This window comes from Ictalurus furcatus, chromosome 15 (genome assembly GCF_023375685.1).
Source record: "Ictalurus furcatus strain D&B chromosome 15, Billie_1.0, whole genome shotgun sequence".
Classification (NCBI taxonomy): Eukaryota; Metazoa; Chordata; class Actinopteri; order Siluriformes; family Ictaluridae; genus Ictalurus; species Ictalurus furcatus.
In genome coordinates this window covers 8180636-8195574 of record NC_071269.1, presented here as the reverse complement: position 1 = coordinate 8195574, position 14939 = coordinate 8180636, and the positions used below count along the sequence as shown (strand labels likewise).

At 42.3% G+C, this 14939-nt stretch overlaps 1 protein-coding gene across 1 annotated transcript in view; it reads left to right on the top strand.

Moving 5' to 3' along the window:
• The window catches only part of nhsa (Nance-Horan syndrome a (congenital cataracts and dental anomalies)), a 54048-nt gene extending 39614 nt beyond the window's left edge, over positions 1 to 14434 (top strand). The window contains exons 2-9 of the mRNA XM_053644020.1: positions 1066 to 1218; positions 1494 to 1594; positions 2385 to 2447; positions 4637 to 4820; positions 7618 to 7749; positions 7849 to 10614; positions 10745 to 10868; positions 10990 to 14434. Coding sequence (XP_053499995.1) covers positions 1066 to 1218; positions 1494 to 1594; positions 2385 to 2447; positions 4637 to 4820; positions 7618 to 7749; positions 7849 to 10614; positions 10745 to 10868; positions 10990 to 11569 — 4103 coding nt within the window. The 3' untranslated portion in view covers positions 11570 to 14434. The remainder of the gene's footprint in view (positions 1 to 1065; positions 1219 to 1493; positions 1595 to 2384; positions 2448 to 4636; positions 4821 to 7617; positions 7750 to 7848; positions 10615 to 10744; positions 10869 to 10989) is intronic.
• The last annotated feature ends 505 nt before the right edge of the window (positions 14435 to 14939 follow it).

Sequence of the window (14939 nt, the reverse complement as noted above, 5' to 3'; positions counted from 1 at the left end):
AATCAGTGAAGAAGTTAGTTCAGAACAGGAAGTAGCGAAGAGATAAATGACGACGTGTTTCCGTTTTTCTGATTAAAGTGTACATTTATCAGCGTTGTTATCTTTAATCTGTGTGTGTGTGTGTGTGTGTGTGTGTGTGTGTGTGTGTAGACGAGTCGTCTCTCTCCTCTCCTGTCCTGATGAAGATTTGAGCTGTCAGTCGGTTTCCTTTAATCAGCAGAGAACACACACACACACACACACACACACACACACACACACACACACATTGTAGTCCAGCGTGTGATTGGAGCTGTAAAAAGTGTATAAAGTTATAATCACATCAGGCTTAAACACCCTGAACATCATGTCAGGGTGTTACAGCGATGCAGCGGTACCTCCCGTAATGATCTGCCGCTGTTGTGCAGGAAACCCCATGTTGTGTCTCCGTCAGTGTGAGAGACGTTTTAATGTTGTAAACATTTTCCATGTCATCACGGACGAGTTTCAGCAAGAGCTGTGATAAAAACAGCTCCTCTGTCCGTCCTACAGCAGTTCACATGACATCACGGTCCTCACGGAGGAACCCGGGACAAAATGGTGCTGTGTAGGGTGTGTGTGTGTGTGTGAGTGTGTGAGAGAGAGAGGGTTTAAAAGTTCAACACACAGCATGGGGTTCTTTAAGGCTTCAAATCCACATTACACCCACACTCAGACGCCACGCCTCCTTTAGTAGTACTGATAGAAAGGCCACACCCCTTTTACTGGGGAACACACACACATACACAAACACACACACAGAAGCCACGCCTCCCTTACTAGGACTGATAGAAAGGCCACACCCCCTTCCCTGGGACTGACACAATGAGTCCATACCTCTTTTACTGGGACTGACACACACACACACACACAAACACAGAGCCCATGCCTCTTTCACTATTACTGATAGGCACAGAGGTCATGCCCCCTCTATTGGTTCAGATTTTTGGGCTGTTTTCTTACTCAGTTTTTGATGATTAGTTCCAGCTTTTCTTAACAGTCTCTCTCTCTCTTTCTCTCTCTCTCTCTCTCTCTCACGCTCTGCAGCTGTATCGAGTTTGGATGTTGAGGTTAAACTCAGTGAACATTTCCAGTCTGCTTGGCAGCTGCACAGAAACGTCTTCGTCCCGTCGAGTCGGCCGCCGTGTGTCGAGGAGCTTCACCACAACGCCAAACAGAGCCTGAGAGCGCTACACCGAGGTCTGAGCACTAATCAATAACTAATCAATCATCAATAACTAATCCATAACTAATCAATAACTAATATATAAAATATATAAACAATAACTTATACTAATAATTATACTAATATATTATTGTTGTTGTTGTTGTATATGAGTACACTGTGTAATCAGTGCAGCTGTGAGTAAGCTGAATTGTCACACTGCCCTCTAGTGTACAAGAGGAGAAACACAGAGATATTCTACTCTTCATTCTTCCATTTGTGTGTGTATGCGCACATGTGTGTGTTACAGATCAGCAGCAGAGACAGGAAGTCAGTGAACGAGAGCGGAGGGTGACCCTCTTGATAGCCCCGCCCACACCCACTTCCCCCTCCCACCACACACTCCACACGGTAATCACACACCTCTGTGTCCAATCACCTGTCTGTCTGGTGCGGGATCAGACACCAGCCTGAGATTTCCACAGAAATAAATCCTCTATAACAGCATTCTGCTGAAAAAATGCTGAGTTTGAGATCCCACTGGTTACAGATCCAGGGCTGGAAGAAATCTGGGGAATCTACAGGAATTATGTTTATAATTGATATACAGTATCTTATGCTTGTCCATGAGGTCTACACACACATCGTTCTTCAATTCTGCAAGGTTTAGCTCCAGCCTCCAAGCCTGTAATTTTATAGTACTCCTGAAGACCTTGGTCAGCTTGTTCAGGTGCGTTTGATTAGGGTTGGAGTTAAACTCTGCAGGACCGTGGACCTCAAGGGCCAGATCTGAAGAACCCTGATCTATCATGTTGGTACAGGTGTACAGCTGGTGTGTGTGAATGGATTTGATCCATATGCAAGTACAGTGTTCAGCTGGGCGTTGTACAGATGAACAGCTTCAAAAACAGAGCTGTGGTGTGGTGATAAAAGCAGAAAGTCACTTCAGCGCAGAAGAAAGTTTTTAGCAGAACATCATAACACTGTTAATGAGTTCACATGGGCGGCGGTGGTGGGGGGGGGGCTGGGGTTCATTGTTATTGTTGTTGTTGTTGCTATGTTATTGGTTGATGTTCCTGTTTGTTGTTTTGATTGCATGTTTGTTATTTGTTGTTGTGTCATTGGTTTATTTCTTCTTTGTTGTTGTTTGTTGTTGTCTCACTGGTTTATTTTCTTCATTTGTTTATTGTTTGTGTTATAGTTTGAAAGCATCCGATCCTCTTCCCCTACTGAATGTTGTCACTTCTCTCGTCGGATCAGACAGGTACAGCATGAAAGCGCTCAGACTTGAACAAGTTGCACTATGCCCTATCCCCTAAGCCCTATCCCCTATACCCTAATCATGGTCTATTTGAGCGTGTCTGTAAAGAGTTGGCGAGGTTGCAGGTTTCCATTCCAACCAAACAGAAGCTCTAGAAACCTGCAGCCATTTCAACCCTAATCACAAATTACTAACCCCTTATCATTAACCCCTAATTGCTAACTCCTAATCACTAAACCCTAATAACTAACCCATAACTCCTAATCACTAGTCACTAATCCCCTAATCACAAATCACTAACCCCTAACTCCTAATTCCTTAACCCCTCTAACCCCTAATCACTAACCCCTAATCACTAACCCCCTAACCCCTAATCCAGGGGTGGAGCAAAGATTTTGTCTCTGGGGGGTGTTCAGGGCCCCCTTATTATTAATATCTTGTTGTATAATAAAAAAAAAATAGTGGCAGTAAATGCAACCTCAGACATGAATGGACATACGTATCTATTCAACAGTCTGGATCGGCAAACCAGAACGATGTAGGCTAGGGTTAGGTATTGTATTCAGCGGTCTTTCAAATCACACACGTAGTACACACAAACGTTCTGTATTGTACACGAACAACAACGCTTGGACAATCTCTCGCCACAATTAGCACCCGTATACAAATCCTTATAATCTTTAAGGCTAGAATTATATAAACGCGGGTACTTTCTAACCTGCACTCGTTTCCATCTCTTCTGTTTATTCTGTTTTTTCTTCCACTACATTGAGAATCAACAGCACTGGCTCATTGCTGCCACCTTGTGGAACAACTAAATAGTGCAAAAAAATTAAACCTGCATGTCCCAAGTTTTATAAAATGACAAAACTCCGCCAATGCACTAACCCCCTAACTCCTAATCACTAACCCCCTAACTCCTAAATACTAACTCCCCTAACTCCTAATCACTACCCCCTAACTCCCCTAACTTCGGCACTTTTTTCTTCTAGACCTGCACGCAAATATAAGACATATAACAGTAGATTTTTTGGATGGAAACTTGACTATTAATAGTGTTTCATGTTTTGCAATGTGTAACTTCTGGGAAACACATACACACACACACACACACACAATTACAGAAGCATGTAGCCTGGTGTTTCATAATGACAGGGTTTCAAGGTTGATACTCGTGTGTGTCTGTGTGTGCGTGTGTGTGTGTGAACCCATAAACCAACACAAACTCCTGACCGTCTGAGAGAGAAATGAAATGTGCGGCAGTTCCGCATATATACATGTATATGTATATGTATATATTATATTATATTATATTATATTATATAATATTATATTATATTATATATCTATATATCTGTAATATATTTATTTATTGATTTATTTATTTATATTGTATTTTATTTTTATTTAGAATGCTTGGCCCCTCTGCGCTGTATCACTTGACCATTTCTGCCTCATATTTACTCCCAGTTTTCACGTGTCCTGTTTTCTCTGTGGTTTTATTGCTGGGTTTTAAAATGACGTGAATTTAAGAAGAAATGGGATGAATGAGTGTGTAGTGTATAATCCCAAACCCACTGAACAAAACCTCTCTCTCTCTCTCTCTCTCTCTCTCTCTCTCTCTCTCTCTGTCCCAGTGGCCCCTGTTTTTGCTTTGATTTTGCCTCTCTCTCTCTCACACACACACACACACACACACACACACACACAGACCCCCTTTCTTTGCAAGAAGTTTCTGTGGTAACCCCCTGCTTTGTGAACCCCATTTATTGTGAGGCCTCGCCTGAGTTTGACCTCTGCCTGTTTCTGGTATGTGTGTGTGTGTGTGTGTGCGGGTGTGTACACATTGTGTGTATATATGAAGCTGACACACTCTCAGCACTCACAGTTAGCTTGCACTCTGTACACACTGTGAGGTAAGTGTTTACTTTAACTTCATATTGAGCAACTTAGAGAGGATGAGGAAACACACACACACACACACACACACACACACACACACACACTGTGTGTCTTCTCTTGCTTTTTTCCCGTTTGTAGCATGTGCAGATACTTTACTATCACCCTGATTTACAGCATCTCTCTTTCTCTCTCTTTCCCTCTCCTCTCTCTCTCCCTTTCTTTCTCTCTCTCTGTTTCTCTTTCTCTCTCTCTCTCTCTCGCCCTCACCGTGTTCTTTCTCACGTTTCCAGGTGGATACCGACCCTGATTCCGTGTCTTTAGGCCACCGATCCAGGTTTCCTATTCCCAACGTTCCCTCCCCGCTGGACACACAGACCAACTGGAGTGTGGCTCTTCCGTTACCTACTCCCGAGGACAGGATGAAGAGCCAATCTCAGGCCATTGTGTCCTGCGTGGTGCCCATCGATGTCACGGGTAAATACTTTTCTAAATCGGAAGCAGATACACATCACGATACCGTTGTGTGAATTCATGCTATCCTAGCTCCTGTGTGTGCTTTGCTGAGCTAATCTATTTCCTCACACTAGTTTTGTGCATCATCATGATGTCAGATTACGTAACTATCATTAGTCAGTGTGAACAGTACCCAACTCTGTGGGAATTCTAAAACAGCTTGATTGTTTAAAACTTGTAAGATTTCGATTGAAAAATGATTTTGATGTACACTTTTAATGCGATATTTTTCGTAGGTAATGATAAAGGAGTTACATATTTTGACCAGGTTTTGCTTAACCGAATGGAGAACTGTGCCAAAGATTTACTTTTCCAAATCCGCGTTATTCCGACTGCAGATTATACCCGATCTGTTTGTGTGTTCATCTTAAACCATGACGCAAAATTTCTATTCGCATATACGCTGTCTTAGGGCTGGGAAATATGACAAAAGGATCCAGTCGTCTGCTTTCAATTCGAGTTTTTATAAACCGTGCTGACGATATTGCAGATAAGTGTGCTGTGACATCGTTTATCATGGTACTGATGTCGTATCACCCAGTTGTACACTATGTGCAAGCCAAACCGAAAGGACGTGCGTGCGTGTAAACAACATGTTGGCGCGGTGCGTTCTGTGCACTCGCACATGTTAGGGCTCGGCAATGTGATAACAGTATCATATCACGATTCTCTAATACACGATATATAAATATATATATTTATATAGATCTGTGAACAATGTCCCAACAATACGCTAGTGTTAAATAGTTATTTTTTTATATTCAAAATGTTTATTCAAATGTTTCAAAAAATCTAATAAAATATACATAACACTGAAAAAGGAGAATATTTTAAACATTTTACAAGTTAAAAAATGAAGTCAAATATGTTATATAACACCGGCTATATGATTATTTAATCAAAATAAAAATTGTAATAAAAAAGATTTCATGATGCATTGTGACATAAAGTGTATTCTGACTTTAAATATCGATATTATAATAATTTTTTTTGTGATCGTTGCGGCCAAAAATGTTTGATGATTTTGCTGGGGTTTTTTTTTCAAAATTTGCGATGCAACTTGCAAGGTTTTTGTGCTTTTTTTTTTGCGGAAAGCTACTCGAATCGGCGAAATCGCGATCGCACGAAATAGTTCTGCGCGCTCTTTCTCAGAGATGTTTGTTGGTAAACGGGACCTTTTAGCTCTACCCATGTTCGACGCTCGTGAATCGAAGACGGCTTTGGCTGAACGCGCATTGTGACATCACGTGATGCATCTTGGCCTGAATCTGCGGAAAATCTGAAATTCTGAAATTCTAATTCTGAAAAAGTGCATGCTCCTCCAAATATTGCAGAGTCTGCTTGATTTTGCGTTCATTTCTGCGATCGAAATCCTGCAGGGACTGAATATCGTCATGTCTCCCAGCCCTGGTTGGAAAACTGTTTGTTATTTGTTATTTTTTGCATAAATGCATAAACATAACCTGTATGAAATATATTAAAAGATTACGATTGTTAAAAGAATCATATTTAGAAGTTCACGCAGTACTTATTGAAAGATTACCAACCTACTTAAATCTGCTAGAAGTTTCATTGAGCTAGCAGTGAAAATGATTATTGTTGGATTATTCATTTCAGGCTGATATTAGTACATTTATGCTAGTCGCTATGTCTTTTTATCTTTAACCGTCTCTCAGCGTGGACCTGTGGCACAGTTCTCCTTTTTTTAATATCTTTATTTTATACATGCACTGAACTGTGCGTGTCGTTTTCAGAGGATTCCTCCATCGCTGCTCGTCCCTCGGAGGCGTCTGCCTTCCTCAGTGAGACATCTTTTAAATGTCCATTAATGTCCATACCTCATCTCTCCCAAACCCACCATCCACTACAGGAAAAAAAAAATGAAACAAAGAAGAGAGAGGACGTATAGAGACGTTTGGATTCTGAGGTTTATATAGCTAAACAAATAGTCAACTAGGCTTTGAATTCAAATGTGCAAGTCATCATGGTATTAAAGCTGACGACTCTCTGGCTGCCCTCGGTCCTTAATTTGTGCCAGGAAATGCAAAGCTGTGAGACGCTACTCTGCGCATGCTAATCAGCCGCATTAAAATTACAAAAGGGGCTGAGCGAATTAGTCCGCTCTGGACCGGAATGGAAGCTTAAAAGGATTTATTTCTACCCAAAAATGCTAACAGGAAATGATCTGTATAGCAATCTGCATAAGGTTAACCAACCCTGTAGTCACTGTAGTCTGGACTGGGCTTGAATGCATATTTTATCCAAAAATTGCTAACAATGAACATAATTAGCATGATCTTTATAAGAATTTCCATAAAGCTAATCAACTCCTGCTAACTTGCATTCAGTATTAGCAATGTTAGAACTTTCAGGTGATAGATTTTGAAGAAAAGAGAAACTAAGAAGAACATTATGGAGAGAAGATAGTATTCTGTTTGCGACGGTCATCTGGTGTAACTCCATAGCTGTGAATCCCTTGTTTCCCTTGCATGAATTTGTGTATTGTGCCCAACACTAAACTCCATCCATAAACATCACTCATAAACATTTATTCAACCATTTTGACCATCTAAAAAAAAAAACAAAAAAAAACATGATCTGTGTTTCAAAGTAGCAGCTCTTGCGTTTATTTATATTGTGGGAAATAATATATGACACGGTTACCGACTAGAGTTAACAGCCTCCATGAAGGCAGAGTGTGAGAAATGGGAGGGTTTGGCAGAGAGCAGCTCCTCATGTCTTGGCGCTCTCTTCACAGGGGCCGGGTTCGACAGAGATGCCAGTGTTCGCTGCTCGCTAGCCTACTCGCAGTCAGTGCTACAGAGGAGACGGAAGCTGAGAAGACGGAAAACTATCACGGGCATTCCCAGACAAGTGCAGCAAGACTTAGGCATGTAATTTTTTAAAAATCTAATTAGATGTAATCTAATCTAATTGATTTACAATTACTGGTAAGCACTTAATAAATGGTATTCTCCCTCTTTTCCAGACTCAGACGAGTCTCCCGTGGCTAGTGAGCAGGCCGTAATAGTGCACTCCAGACCTGAAGCTTGCCAAGAAGACCTCACGCTCACTCGTCTCAGCACCAGAGACTCTGGCTGCCAGACGGAAGACTTCCTGGTTGCTGTTGCGGCACCATCTCGTAGACGGACCAGAGCTCAGAGGGGCCAGAGCGCGACTTTTCCGCTTTCCCATTCCACAGGAAACATACCGTCCCTGCCAGACAGTTCGGATACAATGTTTACCACCTCCATCGGCTCCCATTTGCGCTCGCATAGCCTTCCTCGAGAAGGCGTCCGATTACTCGACGAAGTCCGAATCAACAGTGATAATGATGACGGCGAAGAAGATGGAGATCTTTCGGCATTCGAAGGAGAGGAATTCCTTCCATTACCAGGAGAGAACATGCTAAAAGATGAAGAGGAGAGCACTGATGACCAGGTACAGCCAGAGAGGCAGCTAGGTAGCTTCAACCAGCATCCTGAGAGCCCAGAGCACGTGTGGAAGCAGAGAGGTCGGTCTCGTCTGCCTTGTAAAACTGATGAGATCTCGTCAAGTTCTGACACATTCAGCAGCCCTATTCGCTCCAATGCTGGAGTTCTGGCCAGCCAGATGGACCACAAGGAGGACCACCAGTCTTCCAGTGGAAACTGGAGCGGCAGCAGTTCCACGTGCCCTTCGCAGACATCAGAGACGATTCCTCCGGCTGCCTCACCGCCACTGACACACTGTGACTCAGAGCTGTCTCTAAACACAGCTCTTAACATCACCGAAGACTCTGCTGAGCCATACTCTGGAGATGGGCTGCAAGGTCTGCGAGGTCACCGAACAGGATCATTTGCTTCCACTGCAATTGACATGCTTGATGACGCTGGAGTCAGCACACCAAGCGAAGCCGACTGGAGCTATCCTCAACACAGGTCCTGCAACAAGGACTACAGCCCTGAAAGCTCTAGGGAAGGGGAGGGCAGCCTAGAGTGCCCCAGCTTTGTTAGTATAGCCACAATCGAGAGCTTAGATAAGCCTCCCTCTGACAAGGCAGACACTATGTCGCACTTCTCTGTGGATGCCGAGGGCTACTATACCTCCATGCACTTTGACTGTGGTCTTAAAGGTAGTAAAAGCTTCACATACAACTATGCATCTGTTGACCAGCAAAAGGAAGAGTACAGAGGTCCTGCATCAAATGGGAGACGCAGTCTTTCTCTAAGGAAGCCAAAGGTGAAGCCATCACCACCAGAACGTTGCTCATCGTTAAAGAAAATTAGCAGCCAAGCTGGATTAGCTCCTGAAACGAGTGAACCAAAGATATTGAATGAGCAGAAATTACTGATGTCTTCCAAGGAAAGGAATTCACCATTGGCATCAAGTGACCCTTCTGACCAGCCAGAGGACGAGGAGTTGGTGGAGGCCTGGGGCGGACAGATTGCTAATCAGATTCCAGATGTGGCTTTGCTTGGTTCCGCAGACAGACTGTCCTTAAAGAATGAGGAAGCTGTCCAGTCTGTTTACGCAGACCTCTGGCTTGTGAATGACTTGAAATCCAACGATAATTACAGATCTTTGTCAAACTCCAGCACTGCTACAGGGACAACGGTCATCGAATGCATGAAGTCACATGAGAGTTTCGAGTCGCATTCTGGCTCAAGGGCTTCCACTCCTTTACTGCCATCTGTGGAAGCTGAATTTCGACTGCCCTCTCCAGAGAAGTTGCTGAATCTAGCATCCCCTTCCAGTGGCTATTCAAGCCAGTCCGAGACGCCAACATCTTCATCTGCTTTTTTTCCAAACCCCAATCCTTTGTCCCCTATTGGTGGAAAGAGGAAACCAAAAGTCCCAGAAAGGAAGTCCTCCCTCACTTCAATGCAGAAGCGCACATCCAAAAAGGACCTTGAACTACCCATTATACCCCCCACCCATCTCGACCTAAGTGCCCTTCACAATGGCAAGAAGGCTTTATCCCACAGAAACCACATGCATATCCTTAACAAGAGCAAACACAAAGTGGCTGTGGCCACGACTGAAAGTGTTGAACCTGGCAGCAACAGTCCTTTGGAAATCACCCCCATGATGCTTCATTCTGTCCAGCTACGTTCAGTAAGCAAATCTGGTGAAGAAAACCATGATCCGCCTTGCACAGATGCTTCCACTAGACCCAAGAGACCCACTGTAAGCAACCTCAACGAGACCAGGAAGCCTCCACCTTATAGATCTCTCACCAATGAATCCCTCTCTCAAGATAACTGTGAATCCATGTTTACTCCTACAGATGGACCAGAGTTTGGAAGTCTCCCCAGGATTTCCTTTACGAAAAACAGATTTGACAGGATAGCCCCGTCACCTCTTTGGAGCACGACTGCTTTCAGCACAACTTCCGAGCAAGTGAGGCTAGATGACATGACGGCAGACGTATCAGAGAGTCAAAAGGTTCCTGCTGAACCAGAGGGACTCTTCCCTCAGAGCAGTATGGAAACGGAGAAGGACCAGGAAGCGAGGCTTGGGCCAACAGACGAAAACCCGAAAACAGAATCGCCATCTGGTCATGATGGTACACTCTGTACGAGATCAGAGAAATTTGAACAAGTGCCTGATTTAATCCTTCACTCGTCGCTGGAATCATCAGAAATGGATCCAATTAGCGATGCCAGCAATCACAGAGAGGAATCACTATCATCAGGTGGTCCAACCAGAAGTGCCTCACAAGAGACCATGGGGGAAGTATCTACACCTGATACAGAGGATTACTTCAGCAAAGGTAAGTCACTGCTCCAGAATCTGTCCACTAAATCAAAACAGCCTTCCTGGCTAGCTTCTCATCTTATTGCAAGGCAACTTGAATGTATTAATCAGATCAAATTAGATGTACCGTTGAAATTCCTTTGCAGAATCCACACCTAGCGAACCGGTAGTATCCCCTTTGACGGATGAATCAATGACTGAGGATGACAGCGTTTTCCTTTCCCCTACCAATGCTCGTACAACTGAGGATCTCTTCGCCATGATTCACAGGTATGCTTCAACTTTCAGGTTTATCCTAGTAATGAAAGAATTCTTCGTTTTTCTTTTTTTTACCAAATACTAAATTGATGTTACAGATAAATTTATAATCTATAACTGTCTGTCGTTCAAGATCAAAAAGGAAAGTCCTTGGCCGAAAGGACTCGAAAGGAGACACGGCCGTTCGGAGTTCCTTGGGTGCTACTTTTGCCTCACCTGCCACCTCCCCAAGCACTCCTGTTACACCAACATGTTCCCAACGAGCACCAAGCCAAATATACAGGAGTGTCAAAAAGTCCAACACCTCCAACGAGGAATTCAAACAGCTTCTTCTTAAAAGGGGAAGTCGCTCTGATTCGAGCTTTCGTATATCGGCTACCGAGATCCTGAAAAGTCCCGTCGCATCGAGAACTTTCTGCGACCCCCTCTCGGAAGGTGCAAAGCATCCTGAAGGCTTTCCTTCGCCATTCCAGCCTCAGTCTCCAGAGAAAACACCTGAGGTTCTTCATAGCCCCTACCCGAAAGCCAATGTTGAGGGGTTCTCCACAAAAGTTTTTAGTTCTTCCAGACAAGGTCGTTCAAGGTTACCACCAGCTGCAAACAGCAGTCGTTACAGCACACGTAGCCGGCTATACACGACACCCATGCAGGCGATTTCTGAAGGGGAAACGGAAAACTCAGATGGAAGTCCACATGATGACCGTTCCTCTTAAACGAAGAATGCACCTTTACCAGGTGTTTATAAAAAAGAAAACACAAAATCAAAACTACTAAAGCTGGTTGTTGTTGTTGTTGTTAAATTGATTGAAGCGATTTTAAACCTGTGCTGAGTTACTGCCCTTTTGTAGCCCAGAGGAAAAAAAAAATGTTTACAACTTATGAAATTGACTAGGTATATGCAGCACCGTTTGCTATACCATTAGCATTATGCGGAGAAGCTAATTTTAAAAATGTTCTTATTGAATTTTATATGGGCATTAACTGTGAAATGATAGAGAAACGTAGGACAATCAGATAGTGGCCTTTTACACTGTTGTAGCAATGAGTTGATTAGCCAGAGTCGACGTGTCAGAACATCGATCTGGCTTTAGCTAGAAATGACCCTTATTTGGCAAAAACATTTCGCAGGTTTATTCCTGCTACCCATTTGCACTTCTTTGACATTGTAATTTTAAATAAATAAATATGCAAATATCTTAAGTAATGATACAAGATTAATCCCATCAAAAAAGTTGATCTCTACTTATAATGTAGATCTCTGACATAATTGGTACCTGTACCTCGGCCAATATCACAAAAATTCTGGGTAGATTGTTTAGATGTGTGTTCCTATGAGTGTGTTTATCATGTTAAGTTCCGTGTAAGCAATACACCATTTCTAACGTTGAAACAAACGCGTGCTTATAAACAAAATGGCTTCGAAAAGTGGTCCGAATATATTAAACCCACAAACATGTGCTTCTTAGAAATTTTTCAGAATGTCTTCAGAGCTTAACAGATGCATTATGCCGTATTAAGTTGACTCGTTTTTGCAAATTCTTTGATGATGCGTATGCCAGGATCTTTAATCGGTTCATCACTAAGAATTAATCTTTGGCCCTCAGGGAACGGAAGTGAAAAGAAAAGCAAACTGAGGTGTAAAAAGGTTTAAATGAAGTGCAGAGGGTTTTGGTTTAAGTCAGGCTTTAAAGGATTGTGCTGAGATTTGTGGTGTGTGTCTGAAAACACAGGCGTCTGTAATGGAAGAGTGACTTGAGACGGGAAGGAAGAACGATTTAGACGTAGCTAGAGATAATTAAAAAAAAGAAGAAGAAAAAGCTAGAACCAAGACGTACAGATCAAGAAGTGATGTCGTGTGTGTGAGAGAAAGAGCAAGTCTTTTAGAGTAGGTTTTTTCTTTTTTTTTTTTTAGAAACTTTTAGACAGTTTATAGAAACGTGATTACTAAGATTTGAGGTTTTGTTAACGAGAGGCCTGAAGAGCAACTCTGAAGCATTCGCTAAATTTTATTTTATTTTTTCATAAACAAAACTGATGACTTATCTCCATCCTTTATTTTCGGTACTAATCCTTCGAAAAGATCCCAGTGTGTGAAGCGTTTAAGACGTTAGATTGAAGACGTTTTACTGATGAATTTGTCTTAACATTTACGCCCTTTTTGTCATCAGATGATTTAAGCTCTGCTGAAAAAAACGACACTGGTCTGAAAGACACCTTGAACCACTTTAATGTCATAACGATAAGCTAACATGTCCTATTAGCTGCCAAACCCTGATGGTTGGAGCACTGAAAAGTCCAAAATATCTCATTTTCCCAAGTTACCTGATGCTCTGTTTTCATCATTGTGTTTTTAGCTTATAAAGTTAAAGCGGAACACGACGTCGTAAACGACTCCCTGTGTAAAAGCTATTACGCCACAGCGCAGCTGAATTCTGGATTCTGATTGGTCAGGTGTTGATTAACTGCAAATCACAGGTGTATATTAATGCACTAGTTCTAGTTCTGAACAGACAACTTAAAAAAACATTCATACGGTGACGTTTTCTGTAAGGAGACGTTTGTGTAACATGTAAGGAAGGAGTCTCCAGTGTCAGCGCTTTGTAACAGGACGTTTAGCGGTAACATGAAAACCTGCGTATTTTTAACTTTTTTTTTTTTTTTAGAAAAAAGTCATCCTGGTGAGGGGACGATTATTTCTAGCTGCTATGGTTTCACGGACATTAAGTGTAACTAGAAACAGATAAAAGTACAAAAGCCTTAATTAAGACCCTATATATCCAGTAGGGAGCTGTTTAGGATTCTGTGTTGTTTCCACAACGCTTTAGCTGTGTAAAGTGAAACGCTGGAAGTTTGCTAAATCTAATAACAAAGCTAATAATTACGCCACGAGACACGATTTCATCGTCGGATTACACCGAGAGTGCAAAAACGCAGAGGAAAACATTCATTCCAACATCCGAAACTGTGTTATTGCACTGATACAGATATGAAGTTTTGTCTTTTGCTGTAGTAAAACTATTTATACTGAAAATAATTAATAAATAGATCATCTGAGTTTATAAACCGAGCTTCCTTGAAAGGCTGCGACACTCAGACGAGTCGTAACAGTGCACGTAACACACATTTCTGTAGACGAGAACACCAGCACTCGCACGGCGTTAATTCTGATAGTGTGTGTGTATGTGTGTATGTGTGTGTGTGTGTGTGTGTGTGTGTGTGTTTTGGTACGAGCCACGCCTCACTCTGACCGAAAGCTTTGAACAACCAGTAAGCATCACTTTTGTAAGTTTTGTACAGATTTGTGTATATATGAGACTTTTTTTTTCTTCCAAATATTACTTTTTGTAAAAAACAAAAAAAAAAGATTGTTTTCAGAGTTTACATGAATTCCAAGCTTTTGTAGATTTTGTATTTTTTTTGGAGCTGTTTTGAGTCTTGTATTTATTTTTAGGAAACTTCGTGGAAATTATGCCCTTAAGCTGTGCAGCAGTGTGATGAGCTGCTGTGAGTGTGTGTGTGTGAGTGTGTGTGTGAGTGTGTGTACAGAGAACACCAATAAATGTGACTGCTTCAAACAACACTGTGTGTGCCTGCAACTTATTCATTAAAGAATGACGTATCGCACTGTTGATCCTTTTATCTAGATTGACCCTGGAACAGGGTTTGGCATGCAGAGAACACTCGCACGATGTGAAAGTATTTTTTGGGTCGTGAGTCAAGCTTGGAGTTGACAATTTAGTGCCAGTGCTAGCGAAGACGGTTTACGGTGAAATTTGATAGGCGACGCTCATCTAAAATCCAGCGATAGGACGACGGAGAACTCACGCGACAGCTACAGATACGCTTAGCGGCGATGGAGAAACGTAAACGAAACGTGCTACTGGACAGAAAAACATCTTCGTATTACCTCCAGCTCACTGTGAAGGATGTGAGTTTATTACATGAGCTTAGAGGATCTTCATCGTATAATCTTACATTTAGAAACCTGCGATCATGCAGTCTGTTATAGAACTCTCAACAGAGATTACTGTACAGGATCGTGTACAGTGTAATATTGTAAAATACTGAACACACGGAGTGTAA